The sequence below is a fragment of the Mastacembelus armatus genome, chromosome 4 (assembly GCF_900324485.2).
Source record: "Mastacembelus armatus chromosome 4, fMasArm1.2, whole genome shotgun sequence".
In the NCBI taxonomy this organism is placed as follows: domain Eukaryota; kingdom Metazoa; phylum Chordata; class Actinopteri; order Synbranchiformes; family Mastacembelidae; genus Mastacembelus; species Mastacembelus armatus.
This window is the reverse complement of record NC_046636.1, coordinates 26,496,243-26,521,855: the sequence shown is the minus strand read 5'-3', so window position 1 is coordinate 26,521,855 and position 25,613 is coordinate 26,496,243. Positions and strand designations below refer to the sequence as shown.

The 25,613-nt window shown below is 44.6% G+C and overlaps 1 protein-coding gene across 1 annotated transcript; it reads right to left on the bottom strand.

Moving 5' to 3' along the window:
* Positions 1-1,852: 1,852 nt before the first annotated feature.
* On the bottom strand, positions 1,853-25,366 carry qsox1 (quiescin Q6 sulfhydryl oxidase 1). The gene is made up of 13 exons (XM_026305344.1): positions 24,870-25,366; positions 23,906-24,006; positions 23,024-23,072; positions 22,621-22,723; positions 21,560-21,650; positions 21,301-21,446; positions 18,042-18,176; positions 17,801-17,930; positions 12,226-12,348; positions 10,604-10,742; positions 9,007-9,183; positions 3,506-3,667; positions 1,853-3,359 (listed from the first exon to the last, which is right to left on the bottom strand). Exons 1-13 carry the CDS (start codon positions 25,159-25,161, stop codon positions 2,593-2,595), a joined length of 2,415 nt encoding a protein of 804 aa, XP_026161129.1. The 5' UTR covers positions 25,162-25,366; the 3' UTR covers positions 1,853-2,592.
* Positions 25,367-25,613: the final 247 nt, after the last annotated feature.

Genomic DNA, 25,613 nt, shown 5'->3' with positions numbered 1-25,613 from the left:
ACTGAGGTCTCACAATTTCATCATTGCTTCCGGTAAAAGTTTGGAGCCAGCCGCCGTCTGCAGCCTTTATTGAACGCACAGCCGTGCACCTACATGCATAATGAGGGTGTAATGAGCGACCGAGCACCTTCCCCAGACTCATTACGTTGGTTCTTCCTTTAAACACTGATCTGTCTTTCTAACGTTTGAACTAGTTTTCGTGCTCTAATTAATTTCCTTGCGCAACGTGATGGCACTTCCCTTGTTTGTGCGCTGAGAAACGCAAAGAGCACAAACGGCTCTGGATGTGGTTTGATTTAGGTTTGAAGCCTGTGTCCTCAGAATGAACCGTACACCGGGGCCTTGGCAGGGCTGCGAGCAGAGAGCCTGTCGCTGCCAACTTCCTCATTAACCATTATTCGTCCTAACCAGCGAAACACTTGCAGCTCACTGAAGCTCACGACACCTGATAAAGGGCTTCAGTGGAGTGAGCACCGTGAAGCACAGCTGACTCCATTCCAGTAACAGACACAGGTAAACGGTTAAATAGATTAACAGACCAGGTGAGTGGGAGAAAGGTACATAAAGTACAAGACAATTATCGACTCAGAACAAAATATAAGTGGCTCACATTTCCCTGATCCATAGCAAAGAAAACAGCAGCACTAGAGACAAAACAAAACACTTACTAACCACACAAAAAAGTTTGAGAAGGGCACATAATTCCTCCTTCAGTTTGACACTTTCCCAACTAAGAAAAACAGAGCAGCTATTAAAATTTGTCAGATGATATATTGGATAATGTTTGAAAAGAGCATAAATAACATGCAGAGACTTCCCTGTGACAAACGGTGCTTTTCTCAGTCCATTCTGGCAATCATAATGTGTCACTGAGGGTCTAATTCAAAGTATCTGAGAGTTTGATTAAGTCACACAACCACAGCTGCTCAGCCTTGATGCTCCTCTGCTTTAATGTAAGGCTATTAATCAGCCTATTGTCCCACTGTGTGTGAGTGTGTGTGTGTGTGTGAGGAATCGACTGCCTTAACTCTACTATTTCACCATCAAAAACTGTCATAATGCTGATGCTGAAAATGTGATTTGGATAAAGAGGCCGAGTGGGGTTTGGGATGAGGTGTGTGTGTGTGTGTGTGTGTGTGTGTGTGTGTGTGTGTGTGTGTGTGTGTGAGAGACCCAGAGGATGGTTGGATGTAAAAGGGCAGGAGTCAAGGGAATTCAAGCCAATGTTCCAGGAAACGCTCAAGATCAAGCATTGGTTGTCCTTCAGATGGGATTGTTGTAATCCAGATGTCATCAAACCCTTGTCCTCCACCCATCCATCTAACCATCACCCTCACTGCTGCCTCTTTCATCCACCCTTACTGCCCCTGCTGCTGCTGCCACCTCCTACTGTGTGAGGAGGGAAGAAGCCCCACGAAAGCCGATTGCGTTTTAATAAAGTTTATTATCTGCAGGGAGCTAATCCTCAAGGGTAATCTCTCCCTCTAGTCCTAAAGGAAAGCTGGATTACTCACTTGCTATAATCCCAATGAAATTGTTAGGATTTAGCTTGCGCTGCACAGCAGATGGCAACAGGCTTTTTCCTTCAACCTTGGACGCTTTAACCTCCCGTTTCTACATGCACCACCCTGCTGGTACTTGCCTCACGTCCTGGTAGTCTTGATCAAAACAAAGGCACAAAAACAGAAACATGTTCTTCCCATATCTGGAATGAATGAGTGGTTCTGTCAACATATTCTGACAGATTAGACACAATACAGATGGTGTTAAGGTTCAGACCTTCTCTGCAAACTCTCTGTTACATGGATAAAAACATGTGTGGCCTATTTGATCAATACTGAGCAAACACCTCTTATCAAAAATAATTTTATTGATTTAAGCAGAAGCAAAGAAGTAAACAGAAAAACATTTTTTTTTTAGATGACCAGCAGAAGCTTTACATCACGGACGACAGGCAAAAACAAACGCCGCCTATTGTTAAACCGTGTCCAGTGTGAACATGTGCATCTGTGGACCTGCTGGTCCTGTCACAGTGTCCAACAATAAGCTGCAACTGTCAGTCCCACACCAGCTTTTAAAAATCCTCTAAAGACTTTAAGGGTTGAGATTCATAGAAATGCAACAAACAAAGAAAAAAAAAAATCCCAGTGCAATTGCAGAGACAAAAGAGCTCATCTGTCATTAAAGACACATATTTGGTTCAACTGATTCAAATGGTTTGTGATGCAAACACACCAAAAACACACCAAAGTGATAATTAGGTCATAGCACACAGGAATGTTCTGTAGGAGGACTTAGTCCTGCTGCTACAGTAAAACTGAAGAAATCACAATGTTAAAACTCAATAAAAACTCAAATAAACCACAACTTATTCAATTCAATTCAAAGCTTGTTGCATTAATTTCATATAAATTAAAATAAACTCAATTCATCTAATGATGGGTTTAAATTCATAAGTGGTAAAACAGAATCAAAAACAATTGTTTATCCTTAGACAGACACCCACTTATGGAAATGTCTACAGTACATGCACAGATCTTCCACAGGTCAGACGCTGCATGAGAAGTTCTGGAGGCCAGAAGACTCTTTGGTTCAGGGCAGGGCTAACTTAGCTCGCCGTAGTCTGAGGCGGTTTTTGAAGAAAAGGTACATGGCAAGAAGACACATAGAGGACAGAAAATAAAGAACGACACACAGGCTGATGTCCACTTTGGAGAACCCGATGCTCAGTACAGACATCCAGCGTCCCCTGTGGCTCAGCTCCTCGTCAGAGGTGTACTGGCCTGTCAGTTCTCTCTTTTGTAGCCTCTTTCTCTGCTGCCCTATGTCCAGCTCAAAGTCTGCATCCAACGGCTGCAGGCCCAGCATCCTGAGTCCTGGGTCCGGCTCCTGCTCCTCCTTCCTCTGCAGGGTGCGCGGTTTGACCCGGCTTGAGGAGGCCACCTGCAGCACCTTGGCCTTGTAGTGTTGGTTGACGAAAGAGTCGAGATCCACGATGTCCTCCTGCACATCCCGCATCCGCATCCCCACGATGCTCGGCTTCCTGTGGGCCCGCCACCGTCCCCGATCCACCTTAATTTCCGGTTTGACCCAGGGCGTCGGCTCAGATGTCTTACCACCTAACTCATCCGCCGCTGCTGCTGCTCCCTCCCCACCTTCCTCTTCATCATCTGCCACTGCTTCATCCAGCAACTCCTCCTGATCTTCCTCTGCAGGTTGTGACGTTAGAGGACGCATCACGTGCTCCGAGGTCTCCTTAGTTTCCCTTTCTACCCGTTTCTGAGCTGCCACAGCTACCTGCTGGCGGCCATGTTTTTCCCTCTGCTTTGCTAGGACCTGACTTTCATCTTCAAGGTAGTCTGACAGGAAAAGGAAAAGAAAGACAGGCTCAATTTAGCGTGTCAGCCCTCAAAGGCAGGTAGAAAGATCCAAAAATATATTTCTCCATTTTGGTGAAATCATCTAAGCAGCTTGAGAAACATATGGATTGAAAGCCTGTGGGCACCTGTGAGGATGCTGCTGGAGGAGAAGTAGGAGAGGACGAAGGGGAGAACCTCTTTCTGAATCCAACTGTGATCCCCGTTCGCCTTCACCGCGTGGCAGGCTGGACACATTTCTGGTGAAGGCCACTGGATCTTTGGGAAGTTGGGGTCTTCACTCAGTGCACCTGGACAGATAAACACAAACAGGTTTTACTGCATTGGACAGCGCCATAATTCAGCAGAGGGTAGATCAAGCAGACAGTAATACAGGAGCAAAAAGAATAATGCCCTGATGCTTTACAAGGTGATGAATCGCTCCACACTAACCACCCTAAACACACCGTGTACAGTATAAAGTACTTTCTTTCCCGGATCCCTTAGCAAATATTTGGACCGGCTTTGTCCTGGAAACAGTGAGTTGCTGTGGGTTTACAGACGTTTGGTGCGTTCACAGACATCAAGTAGATTTATTCTTCGGTTGTTGAGATTATCTTCGATCTGTTTTGTCCAGATTTTCACTGGATGTTCCACGAGACAAATAGCACCATGAGAACTGGACTTTTGTTTTGAATGCAGGAATGAAGACAATAATGTTCAGTACTATACAGGACCTAAACAGGCCTCCTTCTTTCACTGGTACGACTCTGTCAAAGTCTTTCTCACTATTGAATCCTTCGCTAACTTACAGTAACTACTATAAAAGGTCAGAGTATGTCGAATGGGCCAGGATTCAGAGCAGGTACAGTAACCACACAGCCTGAAGCTTCCAGTCAGTTGCTTCATCTATTGTTGTTTCTTTTATTATCCGTGTTGCTGCATTGACTTGAGGATGTAAGTGCTTTGAGGACTGGATGCAATCTGCGTTGAACCCATTTGATCTTGTCACAGTGCTCGTAAAAGCTAAGTGCCTATATGCATATGTGTATGTATGTGTTTAAGTGTGTATATGTAAATCATCTGTGTTTGTGTGCATGTAATCTACGGATTGATATTATTGTGTGTGTGTGTGTGTGTGTGTGTGTGTGTGTGTGTGTGAGTGAGTGTATGACAGGGTCTAACAATGATCAATGGGCTTCTGGGATGTCCCAGTGGGAGGGGTGGTGAGATAATAGATGTGGCTAAAGTGGACAGCCCCCCCCCTCCACACACACACACACACACACACACGCACACACACACACACACACACACACACACACACACACACACACACACACACAGTTTTCAGGGAGTGGACCTCGGTGCACTGGGCCACCTGTCTTGTCCCCCTCAAACACCTTTGAAAGCAAAGTCCAATCTCCAAATTGAACATGACAGCAACAGAAACCTCAGAGGGGTTCTGCCTTTTTAATGAATTAAAAACTTTCTCCTTTAACGTGTTTTCTTTTATGTAGCCGCTGCCTGCTAACACCCTCTCACACCCTCTCATCACTCTCACACCCTCTCACACCCTCTCACACACTCTCACACCCTCTCACACCCTCTCACACCCTCTCATCACTCTCACACCCTCTCACACCCTCTCACACCCTCTCACACCCTCTCACACCCTCTCACACACTCTCACACACTCTCACACACTCTCACACACTCTCACACACTCTCACACACTCTCACACACTCTCACACACTCTCACACACTCTCCATCCATGCAAACCCGAATGGCAGAGAAATGCCAACACAAAAAATACAGGTTTAGATGGACACACTTTGCAAGGACACACACAGGGCAGCATCTAGTAATAAATTGCTTGTTGTCACCCAACAGGCTATTGTGTATGTGTGTGTGTGTGTGTGTGTGTGTGTGTGTGTGTGTGTGTGTGTGTGTGTGTGTGAGAGAGAGGAAAACAGAGGAAAAAACGCAGAGCAGCAGCCGGTCTGTCACTTTACAGCACTGTCAATTTACATCCTCCATCACCTCCATCCCCACTCCCTGCTACTTCTCCCCGCCACTCAAGATTAATCTCAGTCATATGCATGTGTGTACGTACTCTGCATGCAGTACTTTACATAAAGGCTGCATCCATTTATCGTGCGGCTTTTCCACATCTCAGCAGGTGAGAGCGCACGCTCACTGGCCTTACTATAGTTGAGAGGACACTCAGTGGCATAAAGCATTTCACCATAACTGAACCAACCAAACCCCCAGACCCGACCCAGAGCCAAACTCCAAGCCCAACCCTGAAACTAAGTCAGAACCCTCAGAGTTGAAGTTGTACCAGCCAAAAACACACACACACACACACACACACATACACAACACACACACACACGTCTTACATGTCTTTCAATATTCTAATCAGCTCGCCACGTTTTTGCATCCAGGGTGACATTAGCCACAGCAGCCATATTGAGATTGCCACAATGGCCTGTCACAGAGATGTCATCACCGCTGTGCATACATATTCATCAAGTATAAATATGTATCGTTCAGCACGTCAAACTAGCCTCCTCAGCGCTAATTCTCTAAGTGAGGATCACCTACACTGTGCGGCCTATGGAGTCATCACGACTGCTGATGTGCAGCTGATGTCAGACGTGTGCTCATTTTAATAATTGAGACAAAAGCTAATGCAGGAGTTTATGTTGTTTATTGTATGACAGGATTAATGTTGAGTTTTTGATGCTCACATCAAAATATAAAAGGCCAGACATCCAATCGGTCATTATTTTGGTTAGATCTTCTTCGATCAGTTAAATCCTGATATAAATCAACATTTTGCCAATCTGATATATTTTATTTAACTAAAGGCTGGGAGTGTGTTTAGACAACAGTTATAGTAATAACCTCTTTGGAGATAAATGTCACAGCAGATTATATTGCTCAGTGCTGGTATTATTTTTAAATGCAATGAGAATTTAAGATATTTTGATGTATTTTCACTGTCCATATGTAAAGAAGAATTACAAGGAGTTTCCCTCCAGCTCTTCCCTTTATATTCAGTCCTATATCTTTATATTTTTAACTGGACTTTTTAAACTGGATGTGTCTGTGGCAGCCAGGACACTTGTCCTTTCCATGGTCTATATGAAATAATGGAAAGTGGAGTCTGTGTTAATGATTCTCAGATCCAGCCCCCAGTTTAGTACAAAGACTGCACACCAGACTTATTATAAGGTCTTAATAATAGAAGGACACAAGCAAAACTGGTGCAACCTCCAAATAATGTTGATTAATTCATTACAGAAACAATAACACATTGTTTCTGTAATATTTATACTGTATATATACTGCTCACAAAAAAAACCTATATTATCCCAATATTTTTTTATATCAACATCCTATTTAATATTTGTACCACGGTCCAGCAACTGTATCTGCAGTAATAATGAAAATGTTCAAATGAGCCCAATAAATTCCACTTCACCGCTAAAAGCACAGCCCATGTGAGCAGAGTCCTGAAGGCACCAGGCCTGCTGCAGCTGTGCCGATTTGTCTGTAGAAATGTGACTCAGTCTCGGCTTGTTGACAAGCAGCAACAGGACTGAGCTGCCACCAGTCTTAATTCTGCCGCCGTGAGAGGTCCAGGGCCCTGGGGCCTTTTTGTTGCCAGCTAAATTAATTGTTCGTCCGCTTTACAAATAGCTGCTCTTTCATGCACGGCTGCTCCTGAAAGGAGGGGCGGGGAGGCCTGCTAAAGAGCTCCACTTCAGGCAAAGGGGAGAGGAGGGGTTGAGTGGATGCAGGGATGGAGTGTGCTCTCCTCAGGGACATGCTGCCACTCATTGCTACAAACACAGTCAAACCCTCAGCGCCGCCCTCTCTACCCCTCCGAGTCACCCGCCCCCATCCCCTGAGAGACCCCACTCACCCTCCACCATGACTAACTCCTTGCCACACGCCACAACTTGACCCACGCTTGGAAAATCTGTGTGTGTGTGTGTGTGTGTGTGTGTGTGTTGGGGAGGGGTGAAAGAAGGGGAGGCGTGTGCGGCTTGTGTCGCGGTGTTGGACCACCTGCTGTCACACAATACCTTGGGAATAGAGTGTGCTTGTGTGTGGGCTGGCTCCCGGGGGACCCATCCTGCGAGGATCCCTCACTATTAATTGTCAAGCAGAGGACATGAGTCCCAGGGGACGGTGAGTGGAAAGAGAAAGAGACAGACACAGGAAGAGAGGGAAGGGGGACGGATGACGAGAGTGTTTAAGTGTTTGGGGAGCAGGCACATGCAGGGATGGGCGTCCTTCTGGCCCCTGCTGTTCTGGGCACAATCTGTCCCCGAGACAGATGAGGGGCCAGTCAACACAAACAAAACAGTGATTTAACAAAGTGGACTGATAATGACAGCGCTGTGCCTAATAAAATCATATGAATACAGACAAGGGAGAGGGGACGCTTAGGAGCTATTTAGCACAGCCGTGACTGATGTGAAGAAATGTGATATGCTGATACAGCACAGAGAGAAGAGAAAAAAACAATAATTAATATGCAGAACAAGAAAAGACAGCAGCTGGGAATGAGCAGAATAAATAGAAATGCCAGAAAAATAATCTCGCACAAAATCAAAAATGTAAAGATTCTTGTTTCTGGTCAAACCTGAGAATTATTAAACGGGTGAATATGCAGAATTAGTCCCATTTCAATGGATGAGCTAAGGGACAGGTTAAGATTCACGGAAGAAACAAATCCTGAAGCCGAGGGCTGGATTTAGGGGTACAGGACTCAAAGGAGGCAGGATCTGGGGTAACAAGTGAGGGCAGATAAATAAGAAATTGGTGATAGTGGGGGGACAACAGGGTAATGGGGGGGATCAAAATACGGGTGTGAGAAGAACCGAAAATGGTAAAGGGGGCTCAGGAGAAAATGGGCGAGTCAGAAGCAGACTAAGACTGGGGGAACAGCTGGTGTCTGATCTGAGGATACATCCTTCCTCACCCCCTGATAACGTCTTAGTCATATTATGGGACTAAGTGTCCACGAGGAACCGCTTCCTTCACACCTTTCACATTCATCACACACTGAATAAAATGAAATACGTCCGTTATCATTTCTCAGAGACCGAGGTGACATTTTTAAGGTGCTTATTCTCTTATACTGATGCTTCAGTTATCTCTTGCCATAAACCAAAGAAGCTTATACTCTGGGTGATGTGATTAGGGGGGTCTAGTTAAGCATATACAGGGACTAACCTGTCAATCAGAATGACTAGCAGAGTGGTATCATGGGTCAGGGGTGTGTTTATTATTAATTTAACCCGTGTCCTCCTCCTCCACGCCTAACATCACAGGTGAGGGAGGTGTAGGTGGAGGTCGGCAGGCAGCTCTACGTTTCAGCTTTGCCCACACCGACGTGATCCAATCACATGTGACAGATTTGATTTAAATCCCGCCCACATACAGTAGTTTGCTTCATTGAGAAATACATCACACTGTGGAAGCTAATGATGCTAAAACAGCTGCTACGCTGGAATCTGAAAGACACCTCTTTAGAAACAAGCGCACCCCAGAAAGGACCATTCAAAGAAATGATGTAACGGTGGTGATGTGGTAGGTAACGGTGCCGGTGTTGCCCACTACAATACCTGCCAGTCTGTTGTTGACTAGATTGTGCCTGGACCACAGCCACAGGACAGCTGATGAAAACGTGTCCACCTCCATCAGACTCTCCATCGCCATGTTCTCAAAGTGCTCAGCACATGACCTGCAGCCAAAGAAGCTGTGGACGTAGTTTCTCATCGCCATGAGCACCTCCTTAGGATCTGCAGGAGAAGGAAATGACGTTTGTTCAGCTGTGACCACGATGAAAAGTGTGTTTTGTACACCACAATAAAATCAATAACACCAAGTCCTTCCTGAGGTGACCAGGCACACACGTCGATCTTTGCCCCGATTTGACCAATTTAGTCCGATTCAGAACATTAAAGGAACAGTTTGCACATTTTTAAAGTTGATGTTAGAACAATATTGAAGTATCTATATGTGCATGAGAACGGGACTTGAATGTCTGCACTGTAAAAAAATGAGGCATAAACTGCACAACTTTTCTGTCTGGTGCTCAAATGCAGCTTCTGTCGTCCTAACAAGCTGATTCAAGCCTTTATCTTCTGCAGCTGTGGTGTATTTAAGAGCAATGAGCACCTTTGGGTGCCGCTGTTTTCATCAGAACGGATGTTACTGCACATTATAAAGTACTGGAAACCTGAACTGCAGCCTGAACGCTCACTCACAGCAGCGCAGGTCCACAGCCTCCTGGATTCCCACGGTGATGTGGGCTGGGAGCTGCAGGGAGCTGCAGGGAGCTGGGTTAACCCCATACTGAGATGAATTATCTATGTCAAGGGGATAACCCAATCTGGAGATTAAAGCCAGTTAACACACTGTGTGAATGGTGGCCAGGCTGTTATCTCAGGACGTCCAACAGTCCACAAACTCAACTCAGCAGGACCTTCAGATGAACCGCACTGACAGTGTGTGCGGTTTATGTAAACAAGGATGGGCGTGTGTTGGTCTGTAGACAAACCTTTACTAATGTGTTAACATCTCTAATAATATACACAATGAGAGAATGGGAATTAATGGACGTCTATGTTCTGGTCAGTACTGTAACGTGTGTGTATCCACCCATTACCCTGGTGGTCTGTGGGGGGCCAGATGGACGTCCCTTTTTTTGGCCAGTCCATCTGCAGGTCACATGATGGTCCATAAACCTCAGGATTAACCTCTGTGTGTGTGTGTGTGTGTGTGTGTGTGTGTGTGTGTGTGTGTGTGTGTGTGTGTGTGTGTGTGTGTGTTTCTGTTGGTGGGAGATTAACGTCCCTGCCAGTACAGGAGCCTCTGGTCATCTGCCTGTTTTATTAACCACTCACATTCCACTAATCTAACATAATCCCTTTTCACACAGTCACAATTAGGCTCAGGTTTAATTGTGACAAAGTGACGAGACACTGAAGAAAAACTCCAAGTGTTCTGGTGAAAACTCGACTGTTCCAGATATTTGTGTTTCTGAGCGTGTGTTACAACTTTTCCCTGTTCGCTGGTAGATCGGTGAAAACATTCCTCTGATAATTTGTTTACAAATCCTGACAAAGCCCCTCAATGGCCTTTTCATTCGCAGCAATACAAACCCTGTATATCTGTGTGTGTGTGTGTGTGTGTGTGTGTGTGTGTGTGTGTGTGTACCTGTGCCTCTGGTGTTCTTGGCCTGGACAGTGAGAACATGGAAGAGAGTCCACACCCCACAGGGGTAGCGTCTGAGGTGGGGTTGTGAGCCCTGACAGCCCACCCACCTCACCCCTTCGGGCAGAGCAGCATCTGGAGACTGAAATAAAAACAAGCACAAATTACAGTTTTATTAAAAAATAAAACTTCAGACAATCGTGTTGGTGATATTCTCCGACAGCAGCGTCAGGACGATATTCTTCACGCCGTCTCTCAGAAATGTGCTGCTCAGCCACAGAAGCACATTCAGCCAGAGACTCATTCCCCCACGATGCACCACAGGCCACAGGAAGTCGTTACTGCCCAACCTGTTCAGCGCCTCTTTCTGAGAATCGATCTGTCTATTGATTGATGCTGCACATAATTTCAATCTGTACTATTCATTATAAATATGTATATTTTGAGTAGGTATCTAGCATGTATTAGAGTTAGGATGGGTTTTTTTTTCCAGATTTCTTATTTCTTTCTTTCTTATTTTGAAAGGAGAAGGTTTCTTTTCATTATCTTCTTCTTAGAGGCTGACTCAGTGTGTTTATTTTGAAAATTAATTCAGGCACCAACACTCTTTCTTCACAACGTTCCCCCTGGAAGGCAAAGAAGTTCTGTGTAGTTTTCTGTCTTCAGTAGGGATGAATGGGCTCGAGGTGAAAAGAGAAGCTGGACTTTTCATGGTATTTATTGGAAATAATAACACGACAGAAAAACACCAGCTTTACTCTTTAATGAAACTATTAAAAAAAAAAAAAGAAACTTCTCTAAAAAGTCGAGTCAAGTCTCTTGAGTGTCTCAACCTGTTTAACTTAATGAAAGCTGTTTCATGTAGTTTTCCTGATCAATATGAAGTCAATCTCAGGTTAATGGCTGAGCCCTCCGCTAATGAACAGAAGCTATCCAGACCTCAAACCACGAGCCTCACTTGAATCCAACAACATATTTTCTCTGACATAAAGTCGTTTCTCTCGCCGCACTGTGTTGCCATCACTGCCGTGATTGACAGGGTTACTCACATGTCAATAGTAGAGATTCAGGGTGTGTGTGTGTGTGTGTGTGTGTGTGTTTCTGCACAGTCCATTTCCTCCGAGGCAAAGTCTATTCATACCTTCCCATTGATTCATTGATCCATTGATTTCTCTGCTAAAAGCTAATGATGTAAGTAAGTGACTCTTTCAATTTGCCGTACACTGGAGGCATGCAGGCTTCAATCCAAAGACAACAGCACGGAGATTTTCAGCTGTATGTTCTGGCACAGGGACAAGAACAAAGTACACACTCAAATGTCGAGATTTTTACCTTGTACTCACACTGTGTATATTTTCAAGGTCATACTTCATCACAGCGTTGCCTTTGGGCTTTTTTTTTTTGGTCAGATGACGAGCTTTGTCCTTTTTTTAAAAATTTGCATTAATGTACTTCTCAATGCAGAACTAATGGACATCGCGTTTCTGGAACCCACGTATGGAGGACAGGCAAAAACTGAGTTTGTTGTTGGTTTGACAGACGAGAGCGAACAGCAGGTGAACTGCAATATCAATACACAAGGTCAAAGTGTGTGTGCGTGTGTGTGTGTCTCTGCCTTGACTCACCTGTGCCGAGTTATCCAGTATGTCTTTGAACGCCTCATAGGAAATCTCATCTCTAGTCTGGTTCTGCAGCCAGGAGTCGACAGACTTCAACAGGTTCCTCACCACAGGGCGTCCTGGAAAGTACTGCAGACAGAAAACAGCAGAGCAGAAGGAAAAGATCTTAACTTGCTTATGGTGCAGACCAGGTGTAATAAAAAAAAAACTGAAACTGAAGATTCATGATTCATTTTTCAGTCATTTTCTCAATTATCAGTTTTTTTCCATCCTTCGGTTACAGTTTGTGGAATGAGATGAAAAAACGTTCACTGGTTCAGAGACAAACGAGAGAAAGAACTGAAAGACAAACACCCAAGGACGACTGGTAAAGTATGTAACGTACCACAGACAATATAAAATAAGCTGCACTCATCACACTGGAGGCTCCGTCCTCCCTTTAGCTGAAACAGGAGCTGAAGATGATTTTTCTGATCACTGACTATTAATTTTTGGCATTTTTTGCTAAGGTTTCAGGTTTAAATCTGTCACTCCAGTAAGTGCTTAACGAATAAATCACCTCAGCTCCAGGTGAAGTTTACTGAAAAGAAACCGCAGATTGTTATAATGATGATGATGCACCAGTGACCCACTTGTGTGAGAGAGTTGGGGTTTGTTCTGTAAATATGATTTATGAAGTGGACTAAAGTACTGGCTCACTCAGCATATGAAACTATTAGTATCTTCTGTTTCCAAGATTTTATTTCTAATATTGATGTCCAGACACAATTTAACAGCCAAAATCGTTGAACCAAATCAAATCACTGTCTTGCATCACTATTTGTTTTGTCCCAGTCAATAATAACACCACACTGTATCAAGCCAGAAAACCTAAAGCCCGGATTAGCAGTTGCCATCCCTGACAATGTTGTGCACATGCGGCTCAAACGTTGTGGTCTGAGTGTTTTTCCTTCTCAGCACTTTCAAAGAATCTCAGAAAACGTGACAACAGCCGAGCTTAAGCCTCCTCCTCCATTAGGATCCATTTCCTAACCCGCCAACAACCAGCGTCTACACTTAAGCTCTCTCCTGTTGTGTGTTTACGTCTTTTCAGACTAGCATCGCCATGGCAACACCCACCGCCGCGAGGAAACACGATAGAGGGGGAACGACCAGAGGCAGGTACACGGAGGGAAAGAGGAAATCCAGCTGATGGGCGTCTGAGACCAGTGATGACAGACACAGACAAACGTGTCGTTACACAGACAGAACTGACAAAAGACACAGCTGATGCCTTGGGTGAACTGACGGGTCGAGGCTTTAAAACGTTTCTGTGAAACGTGCTTCCTGTTCTTACAGTAAGCCTCTCTGTGGAACAGTTCATGATAATGGTCCTGTTTCTCAGAAATAGACACATTACAGGGATCAGGACTTTTTCCAAGACTCAAACAGCAGGACAAACAGATCACTTCCTTGGTAACTTCACTCCTCTGTTTGTCAGAGAAACACGGAGGTAAAATGTGCTGAATGTGAGAGAGAGCAGAGCTACAGCCACGTCTTTCTAACATGTGGATCTCTTTTGAACTGCAGTGCTGAGTCGTTTTAATTTGGCCTCCACCATCTGTTCAGCTAAAAACACCTGCGCACGCTGGCGCTCAAACACACGCCGGCCTTTCCGGCCCAGCTGCTTATTCATCACCTTCTAACAGGATCTGTGTGTTAAACTTAACCAAAGCCCAGTCATGTGACCCAGGCCAACCCTGGGCCGGGTCCTTCCTCCCACACCAGAACATTTGGACCATCTGCAGCTTCTGCTTTCACTCTTCTCTCCAGTTTTCTACTAAACAGCTCAAAATGTTTTGCTCAGAGATTATTTGTCACAACATTGCTGCCCCGGTGAAACCAGCTCATCTCCAAATGTGGTTTTAAAGTTTCTTTAAAGTTCCTAGATTTAGCATATATAGACTATAGTTCTTAGATTAAATCTAAATATCAATTAGTCTCATATAACAATTACAAGTATGATAATCATTACAAGTAAATAATAAAAGTGAATACCATTTACAGTATAACACAAGTTAAACACAGATACCATAGGTGGCCTGTGGCGAGCAGCCAGAGGCCTCTGGTGTATCTGCTCAGGCTGATTTACTGTAACAGGTTTAGGTTTGGATCTGGAGTCTGAATGCTACCCAGTCCCAAAAGCTCATTAAACAGCCACATGAATTTAACCAGAAGAGAAAACACAGGTGTTCCCCATTAATGGGCTTAGTCTAACACTATTCATGAGCTCTGTGTGTGTGTGTGTGTGTGTGTGTGTGTGTGTGTGTGTGTGTGTGTGTGTGTGTGGTAGCTGTGGAGCAACACAAAGAGGTTCAACTTTTAAAATAAATCATCAAAGGTGCAGACATTATCTGTAATTATGTTCTGCATCTTTCTTTAACCCTCCTGGTCCTGGTCATCACTGCTGCCCAGTAAATCCGTCACTTTATTTACAACATATCAAACATATCAGACATTAATCGCTTCAAAACGTTAGAAACGATGCCCCATTTATTGTGCTGATACGATGCTGCGTTATGTGCCACACAACAGCAGGTCAGCCTGTCAGCCGGCGTGACAATTAGACATTTCCTCAGCAGATTAAATAATGTTGAATAGTATAAAGCCAAAATAAATGTTATGTGCATTTGATATGAAACTAAAACTGCAGTGTTTAATAACAGCAAGAGAAAAATCAGCTAAATATGACACTGACCACCTCTACATTTCTTTTTCCCCGGCTTAAGAAACACACACGTCCCCCTCGTACCCCTACTGCCCCAATCCCACTTGGACCATGACAATCTCCTTCACCTCGGCAATATGTCATCCCCGATCCGATTAGTATCAGCAGCACTTGAGAAACCACAAGCTTCTTGTGGCGAGGGTCCCGAGAGGGAAGCATCTGTTGGCTGCAACGGGGCAGACCAGGCCAGGCCCGGAGAGAAGACAGGGGTGAAGCCCCCTGGTAATAACTTCAATCAACCGGGGGGGGGGATGGTGCACCGGGAAAACCTCATGTTAACACACACGTTAACACACACGCGCACACACACACACACACACACACACACACACACACTGACTTGTTTTTAGCTGCCACTGAAGAGAAAGAAAGAACAAAAAGAAGAAATCAACCAAACAAGACAACTGACGCCGTGGGAGTCGCTTATTAAAACAGCAATATGGTCTGTAATTACACAAACAGGGGGCATCTTTGGTTTAAAAAAACTGTTTGTGTACATCATGTCCCCACCCCCCAGTAATTCTTTGTCAATGTATGTCCCCTGCCCCCTTTGTCCCCTTTGGGCTGAAGGGCTTCTTTCAAGAAAAGCAGGATAGAGGTTTAATCCTTCCAAACCTCACTTTAATGCTCTCATGCTTCCCAAGATCCACGTTTTTAATCCTCACATACATGTAGGAGATTCATTAATCCGACATCACCCTGACAAGACAGCACATCTAGCAAAATTATGACTGTGTGTAGAAAATAAAAACTGCATGTTTACATGTTTGACTGGGGTCAAAAGCAAAGAAACAATTTATGGACAATTTTTAAAAACTAAATGATTGATCACATCATCAAACTGACACATCGATAATTACACATTAGTTTGTTCCGACCACACACACTGCGAGGCTCATACACACACCCTCATGGACGTAAACACACTGCACTAACTCTGAGGTGCAGTAAAACTGAAGAAGTGCCTCATGGCTGAGGAAACGTGTGACCAGCATCAAACGCCGAGTCACTTTCACTCTGATCTAATCACATGACTCACGTGTGACGTTCAGGTGTCAGAGTTAGTGATTCAGACGACAGGACGGTTTAACAGTGAGGTCAGTTCTGCAGCTAATCACCAATAATGTGATCCCCCTCATATATGACATCACATAAAGCTAAATGCAAACACACAGCGTTAATCATCCTTTGTATTACACCTATTTACACCTGACAGGACTCAAGAGGATCTCCATCCACTCTCGTCACCCAGTTTCACAAACTACTTCCTGGCGTTACATTAACTGCTCCTAACAAGCCGACTGACTGAAAAGACTCGACCTCTCGGTAGAGGAAGCGCACACGTCAATAAGGACGGTCACGAGTCGTGGTCAGCTCTAACAATGACGCCTCCTCAGCTGCACAAAGCCCCGCTGAGCGCCTGCTCCATTCTGGTGTAGGGGGACAGGCTAAAAATACCACTGGGACCTGCTGCTATTGACTAAACAAACTGGAGCTAATGGGAGGCCACGGTGCTCACACACACGCCCCTCACACACACACGCCCCTCACACACACACACACACACACACGTGCACGGACACACACTAGGCTGCTACAATGCCTCCCTAGAGAGTGAGATATAATCAGAGAGATTGGTGGCAGACTGGGCCAGTGAGACAGCCTGGTGCACAGCCAATGTGGACGGGTCTGGCAGGTCAGGCCTCATCATCACAACATGTTTGCCTGGCTGGCACACAGCGAGCATGTCATCGCTGATGAAAAACGCAAACAAAGGAAAAAAAGATTTATTATTACACACGGATCAGACAGAAAAAAACGGAAAAAGTTATCACACCCATGAAGGTGGGAGAGAGTTTCTGGAACAGGGGAGAGAATAAAGGGAGCATGTGAAGAAAGAATAATAGACACGGGAGAGGATGAGCGAGAACAGTGAGGAGAAGATGTAAAGGGGCAGCTGGAAAACCCAGAGGGTGGGGGTGTTTTTGGTGAGCCACAGAAGTCTGGCACAGCCACAGGTATTTATCCAGACACTTGTGTAAAACCAAAAGCAGGGAAACAGCATGAGGAGGAAGAGGAGGAAGAGGAGGAGCAGTGTCTCAGGTATCTGTGAGGTTTGGTGGGTGACGAGTGGGGGGGGGGCACGAGCACGCCCATGAGCAGGTTTGTGCTTTAGTATCCACTTCTGCTTTCAACAGTGTGCACGTGTTGGTGGGTAAATACAACCAGCTCATTCGGACAATTTGGGGAATAATCTAATGGACAACAGGAATAAAAACATCTCAGGCCAAACAAGCATTCTGCTGTCTCACTCTCCATCTAGTGGTGACAGGCGGTAACAACACCTTCCTGATGCTCTTCATAACATGGAGTTATTTAATAACATGTTTGTTATTTGACCCGTTTTTTGTTTTTTAAAGGGCAGATCGATTTCTGCTGTTTCTCCACTTTAGGCCCCTAAACATCCAAAACTTGTTGTCTTTCTTGATCGTCACAGTTTACAGGGAACAGTGTCCTCTGGTGACAAGGACAGCTCAGACCGAGCGTCTAATAACATTCAGAGAGGAGTAAAATGGGGAGGAAATGTAAACGAGATGCTTATTATGCACCGAAGCGCCTTGAAATAAGAAGAGAATATAGAGTTTAAAATACAATGTGCTCACACTGCACATTTCTCTCCCACGGATTTTTTTAACATTTGATTTCACCTTGTTTAATATTCATAACCAAAACAATGAACCTTAATCCAGGTATATCCTTTGGTTTCACATTTTGTGCATGTGTGTTCATGGATGGTCTCTCTCATGACTTTACCTTTGCCAGGACAGCAACATATTTCTTGAGTGAGATCAGGGCTTCTCCTTTGACGACGGTGTGAGCGGCCACCTCTACACGTAGAGAGTAATGCAGTGCTGACTCCAGGTCTGCCATATACACCCTGGACCTGGACACACACACACACACACACTATTAAACTTACACACAGCAAAGTAAAGAAACGATAAAGAAAACAGCATTAAGCTTTAGCTGTTAGTGCCTTGTATCTTGCTCATACCTGTTGAAGGGTCTCCAGGGCTCCTCCGAGTTGCCAGTGAGCACAGGTGTGGAGACCGGTGGAGGCTTCCCTGAACGCACCACCCCCGGCAGCCTCTGGAGGGCGTAAGAGTAGAAACTACGAGCCTCAATTTTGCTGTGGGAGAGAAGCACAGGTAAGACTGACAGTTACAAATATAACTGAGAATATAAATATAAATATACTTCTGGTCTAGGGTGCAGTTTGGGCACACTCTAATGTTACAGACAATAATATGCATCCAACTTTGGATAAGGGCCCATTGTTCTTTCACTGTGACAATTCTCCCTTTGGTTCCAGGTTTGATGTTACATACATTGACAAATACATTCAGCACCTTTGGGTGAGCTGGAGAATCACCAGACGTCAGTGGTCGACTTGACTAATGCACATGTGGGTGAATGGGAGCAGAGCCCTGCAGTGAAGTCCTGACACCTGGGGGGGAGGCTTTCAGCAGCGTATAAATTCCTGCAGTTTTGGATGGATTTCCAAAAGGATTCTGAGGTCCAGTTTCATGTCCAGGTGTCCCCACAGGTTTGGTCATGTAACAGCAATATGTTAAGAGCATTGCTCCAATCCTGCAAAGAACTTGTGCTGTTCTGTTCCCCCCCCATCTTTTGTTTCAGCAGTCCACTGCCATTAAAGATGTTTTATGAGCTGTGTTTTTTGTGGCCATATATTTTACACACTTACGGAAAGGCATTTTAAATACTGGGCAGCTGGTGCCAGAGTAGTGTGGAACAGAGAGAGAGGGAGAGAGAGAGAGAGGGAGAGATTGCTGATCATTTAGCCATGTGATAACCCTGCGACTGCAACCATTAATGCGCTCTCTCTCCCTCTCTCTCTCTCTCCACCACTCACACCCTCCTCTTATTTGCTTTCTGTCACAGACGGAGAGAGGGTAAGGGGGGGAGAGAGAGAGGGAGAGAGAGAGAGAGAGAGGGCATTGTGAAACTGGAGCAGGATGGTAATAAGGAGGATGGATACTCAGAGCCCACGCTCACTCACACCAGCCAGGGACTCAATTACACCTGCGTGTCTGGTGGGAGTGTACAGATGTGGAGGGAGAGCCATTCATCCAGAGATCCCCCAGGGCCGGCAGGCAGGCGTCAGGGTGGGCTGGGAGGGAATGCATTCACCTGGGACCAGTACACATTACATGTATGACGGATGTGATACGCCCCCGCATGCTTTCTCTCTCTCTCTCTCTCTCACTCACTGACACTCTCACACACTCACACACACACACACACACACACACTCACACACACACTCACAGGCACACTGTGCTCTCCCAGGATCAATCAGACATTCAGTGATGATGGGAGGCCATCTGTCGCCGTGTGCGGCTGGGGCTTGTTTGGCAGGTGAAGCCAGAAAAGCAATGGCATTGTTTTCATGCAAGAAATTAAAAAACCTCCCTCTGTACAGTGATGGAGATGAGGGGGGTTGGAAGGGGAGAGATGGAGGGTGAATAAATAAATCAGCAATAAATCATTTCCTTTTTGCATTTGTCATCTAAAAAGAGTCCTCTTTGCATGCCAAGTTATTGAAACAGCCAAACAAAGAGGCACAAACAGGAGATGAATTTGCAGGGTGAGGAATGATCAGCGTCGCTTTATGATAGTGAATAATGGGAGCGATTTCGATGCTCTGATCCCATTAAGAGGCCAGATGTTTAAAAGTATTCTCATGAATAGGGTTCAGATAATGAGCACTCGATGAAGCTTCACGCCAGAAAAGCAAAGTTGTTGTGTGTGGAACAATAGGAACCTGAGGAGAATAAACTTGGTGTTTGTGCATCTCGGATCAAAATCAATGAAAAGTTTGAGACCTTACACACATATACAAATACATCTGTATGCGGCACACACAAGAAACATAGAAAAAGAAACCTCCCAATCACATTCACCCTCTTGCTTTTACAAATATTAGCTGCCTAATAGACAAGCAGTTAGAAAACAGATGTTTCTGTAGTTCACAGGTGTTTTGGTGCTCTACTTTAAATGTTTCTGCTGAGGATGGAGATGTACTGCAGTACATGTTGTGTTAATGAACACAGGCCACGGTGAATGTAGAGACATGACCAACGGCAACTATATTGTTTTTCTTTCCGACACTGAGCTGAGTACGTGAGCGTGGCTGCATCGTTGGTTATATCCTGGAAGAGGTGACTCATGTTTAGCCATGGTTACTCTAACAGCTTGGTCCTGTTTGCGTAGCAGGGTTGTCATTTTAAGGGCGAAAGGAAGTGGACAATGAAACCTTCAGAAAGTGAGTCTGTGCCAGTGCTGGTGTTTTATACACCTGTAGCCCTCAGAGCCAACACAACACTGAAGAACAGGAAAAACACTGTGGGTAGGTCACTAGATAATATTATTTTGGACACGCACATAACCCAACGCTGTCTTCATAAAACATGGCCATAATTATAATAAAAGACATGACACACTCCTTCAAATTAGTCCCAACTAAACTTAATAAATAGCCATATATTTATCAGTACTACCTGTACTAGTACTATGGTGTAATGCAGTTTTTAAACACTGCACAGACGCCATATATTTATCAGTACTACCTGTACTAGTACTATGGTGTAATGCAGTTTTTAAACACTGCACAGATGCCATATATTTATCAGTACTACCTGTACTAGTACTATGGTGTAATGCAGTTTTTAAACACTGCACAGACGCCATATATTTATCAGTACTACCTGTACTAGTACTATGGTGTAATGCAGTTTTTAAACACTGCACAGACGCCATATATTTATCAGTACTACCTGTACCAGTACTATGGTGTAATGCAGTTTTTAAACACTGCACAGACGCCATATATTTATCAGTACTACCTGTACCAGTACTATGGTGTAATGCAGTTTTTAAACACTGCACAGACGCCATATATTTATCAGTACTACCTGTACCAGTACTATGGTGTAATGCAGTTTTTAAACACTGCACAGACGCCATATATTTATCAGTACTACCTGTACTAGTACTATGGTGTAATGCAGTTTTTAAACACTGCACAGACGCCATATATTTATCAGTACTACCTGTACCAGTACTATGGTGTAATGCAGTTTTTAAACACTGCACAGACGCCATATATTTATCAATACTACCTGTACCAGTACTATGGTGTAATGCAGTTTTTAAACACTGCACAGACGCCATATATTTATCAGTACTACCTGTACTAGTACTATGGTGTAATGCAGTTTTTAAACACTCACACGCTGAGTCTGGTGAAGTTGCCTCCTGGATAATAAAGGTAGCAGGACGGAAACTCAGTCACGCCCAGCCTGGCCACCAGACCCTCCTCAGTGTTCAAGACTCTCCGCACTGCGATGTTCTCAAACTGCAGAAGGTCCAGAGTTACCTGAAGAACACAGCAGACGCACTTACACGCAGAACAGAGACTTAGAAAGAGAATTAAGTCATATTATCTGTGTGGAACGAACAGCTCAGGCTGACGGAAACACAAGCCGTTACCTCTCGGCCGATGTAGGATTTAGCTTCCTCGAAGATCAAGGCCAAGTGTTGAACATTGTTCGTGTCAAAGAAGCTGTCGATCTCCGCTTGGCTGGAGGGAGAGGAACCAAACAAAACTCATAACACACATAACTGGATTCTCAGACAAGAGTGAATCAGACTAGAAGAGACTCCACACATCATCGATAAATCTTAAAGCGATCAGCTATCAATCTACTACAGATCAAACAAACAATTTAATGGACATATTTTATCTTAAAAAAGTGATAATGAAATGGAATTACTCCTTTTGGTCAATATTTTATGCATAATCTCCACTTTAAAATTATTGTTTGGGTTGATAAAACAAAACAAAACAAAAGTCATAATTAGGAATTTCTGTCTTACATAATAAAATCACTGAATAAGAATGAAAGAAGAAAATTCATGAGTTGCAACGGTACTTTCTCTTTAAAGCTAAAACAAAAATAAACTTCACTTCCTGTTTCCTTTTCCTGCACCATAATTAACTGATGTATGTGGTGGAAATGTCTGGGTGGCCCAGTAGTGACGACTTAATAAAGACTTAGTGGAAACATGTTGGTGCCTCAGGCTTTAATTAAGGACCTTTAACTTACATCAGACTCTTTCTTTCAGACTTTACTTTAGTAAACTGGTTAATTCTTAGTGTTTTCTAAAAACCACTAAAAAAATAACATGCGGCTTCCTGCAGCAGTTTCTGACGAGACCAGATGAAATGAAGGGAACATGTTTCTGTAGCAGCAAGACAAGGACACAAGAGAAGACTAGAATAATATGTCATTACTGAAAAGCAAACAGCGTGCTGTGCAGGTCAGCACATTTACACTCCAGGATATCTAACCACAAACATCTGACTAATCTGCTAAACTCAAACTGAAAGTCAGTTCAGTACTTCTGCTTCTAGACTGCAACACTGTGAAAACAACATATGCAAAATGCACTTATTTATATTGATAGTGCACGGACTGAGCAAAACATACACATTCAACATCTGTCACTGAATGAAAAGCACTTTTTGTGAACTGGGTCTTTGTGTTAACCTGGTGGGCTCCAGCGGGGGGCAGGCAGGAGCCCAGGGCTCCTTGTGTGTTTCCAGTTTGTCTATGATCGAGCGGCGAAGACCTTGAACATCCCGTGGAAAACCTGCAGGTCGAGAGACGTTTTATTTCTCTGTTTGTTCTCATGCTGGAATATCATTCACTGAAGCTAATCGGCGACTGCCTAAGCAAACACACAGGCTACTGAGATATTTGGTGGACGTGAAAGCCGTAAATAAAAGAAATGAGAAATGCATGACTATCAGTTTGATGATACATTACATAGCTAGTGTGCATCTTCCTCATGACACCTGTTAAAGCTGCACATTTGCTCTCAAAGACTCTTTGAGGCAGAGTCTGTAAGTGAACAACATGAAGGCGTCTTTAACTGAGTGTGCACTGATACCTGCAAAATCCTCTCCTTCGGAATCAGCCTTGGAATAGGCATGGAAGAACTGGGAAGTGAGAGAAAAAGAGGTTTTTGGGTGAGGAAATAGCGAGAGAGAAGTGAGATCAGATGAGACGGGCCTCACACTGATGTGAGAGCAAAGCAAATCAGCGTTGTGTAATGTTTGGTTTGTGGTGGCAGCCTTTCCCCCTCTGCCCGCTCTGACCCCCGAATCCTTCCTGGTTAGAAATGAGCCGCAGATGTTAAACCTCCATTGTGAGTTCAAACAAGAAGGAGCTCTTTGTTGTGTTGGCTTTCAGCGGGTGACGGAGGAACAGGAGCAGCACTGAGAGCACAGGCTTAAACAAACACTGCTGCTTGTCAAATATGCTCCAAATGTAAATGTTTGACATGGGGTGTTCCTGCAGCGCGGCTGCTGATCACGCAACCAGGGGACACACAGTGCAGCATCTACAGTATCTGCCACACGAGCACATAGATAACACAAAAAGAACCAGAACAACCGCTTCACTAAGTTTATCTTAGAGGTTTAGAAGATATTAAATAAAATGTCAGTTTTGCACATAATATGTTTTTCAAAAAATTCAGTGATTCAATATTTTGTCAGTGATGTTTTTGGTTACTCATCTGTGAAACTCAAACAATAGTGAAAATGCTCATCACAAAGAACATAACATGCTAATGGAAACCACAGCACAGCAGTGACACCAGCTGTGACCAATATTTAACTGTTTTCTTTGTGACAGGACTAAGACTAGTCGTGTGTTCTAACTTCCCAGATATTTATTGCAGCGCATATAATCTGTGACCGAACAACATCAGCCCTGAGGCCGTAATCCGACACGGGCCTGCACAAACACCTCGTACATGAGACTTTACCTTTATAGACGGATACCCCCTGATGCCGTAGCTGATGCAGACCTTCCTGTTCTCCTCTGCAGCACAGTCCATGGCTGCCAGGTCCACAGCTGGCTTCCACTCTGATGAACACACGTTAAATAAAGACAGTAAATATTTAGTCTGCTGATCTGAGTACAGTCTGTTAACACTGGAGGGGGGGGGCTAGTTTGTCCTGATACCATGTAAGCCAACGGGCATTTCAGTATTTCAACATAAAGGAATGAACTGTGGTAACGTGGAGAAAAAAACCCTCCATAGTTAATGAGCGTTTTTAATTGATGAAGGAACACACCCTCATTTATTTATAACAAAAAAGTAAGCCAACGTGTAAGTGTTGCTGCCTGGTTTGTGCAGGCTGTTTCTGCTGCAAACACACTGATCCTCATTTTACTTCCCACTAAGCTGGTTTGTTGTAGTTCATACACACACACATGCTCATGGTGTCATCTGCATACACTCTCTCCTGGAGTCTAATCACAAGCTCAGCAGGGTCCCAGAACCGAACCCCTCCACCCCCCTCACTGCTGGCTGACTGACAGTGGAACACAGGACTGAAATACCCCAGGACTGTGCCAGGCCTCCCTGCCATCAGCTCTCAGCAGAAGGATGTTGATTCTCAGGGCTCTGAGAGATTTCTTTTGGTCGGTGAGCTGCAGAAACAAACCTCCAGAGGATGTGACGGAGTGAGAGTGAAAACACTTTCATTAGATCACATGCTCTAATTAGCACAAGCAGCCTGCTGCTCTCCCTGTTGACAGCCAGACACCAGTCAGTCCTAAAACACAACCACCCCGGCTGGTTTTGTTTGGTTCGCTGTGTAAATAACACGAGCTCGGGAGTGCAAAAGTTAAAGTGTGTGGAAATTAGGCAGGATCACCGCCCGTGACTGATCATAGTGACTAAACAGCTGCAGCTACGTGACTCGCTGCAGGGCCGTACCAACCTTTTATGTCTCTGGCCAAACTTTTGAAAATCGGAGAAAAGGCGATGCAGTGGCCGCACCAGGACGCGTAAAACTCCACGAACACAGCCGCGGAAGAGTTCACCAAAACCGAATCCACATTCTCCGGAGTTAATAAGACGATCTGGTCAGTAGCGGTGTACAGTCCGGCCTCTGCAGCGGAAGGAAAAAGCAGACACAAACACAAGCAAACGGCAGAAGCTGCTGACTTTCTGGGAAATATTTGTATTTCTTCAGTCAACCGAGACGTGGCACGGCCGCAGCGCCGCGCCATCTTCTGCTGCTGGAGCTGGAGGAGGTGGAGGAGGTGGAGGAGGAGGAGGAGGTCAGTGTGAGCGCAGCAACTTTCCACTTCACTGTCAACTTCACACAACTTTTCCTCCCACCGTGTGTCTGCCCCTCCAGGCTTCAGGGTCCTGCCCCCGGGGAGCTCCGGTTCCCTAAAACCAGCATTCCAGCCAAAGCAACACCCCCAGTCCCCCATTAGTCTCTTAAATAATCTGAGACCTGATAGGAATATGACGTGGACTGAATATACATGAGGTTCATACAGGAAGTGAGTTTTAATCTGATCGGCACTTACAGGGCTTAAAATAAAGATATTCACCTTTTTTAACCTTTACATCAGAAGCTTTAATGATCAGAAATGAATATCGTCAATAAATAAATAAATGTTATTGGCTGTTATTGGACTTTTATTTTGAAACACAAACATAAGTTTATTGA

Coding starts and splice junctions, on each gene's coding strand:
- qsox1 (XM_026305344.1), bottom strand. CDS start 25,161: ATGGCGCGGCGCTGCGGCCGTGCCACGTCTCGGTTGACTGAAGAAATA. Junction 23,073..23,905: donor GGGGGTATCCGTCTATAAAG/GTAAAGTCTCAT, acceptor CTCACTTCCCAG/TTCTTCCATGCCTATTCCAA. Junction 10,743..12,225: donor TACTGGATAACTCGGCACAG/GTGAGTCAAGGC, acceptor TTTTTATTTCAG/TCTCCAGATGCTGCTCTGCC.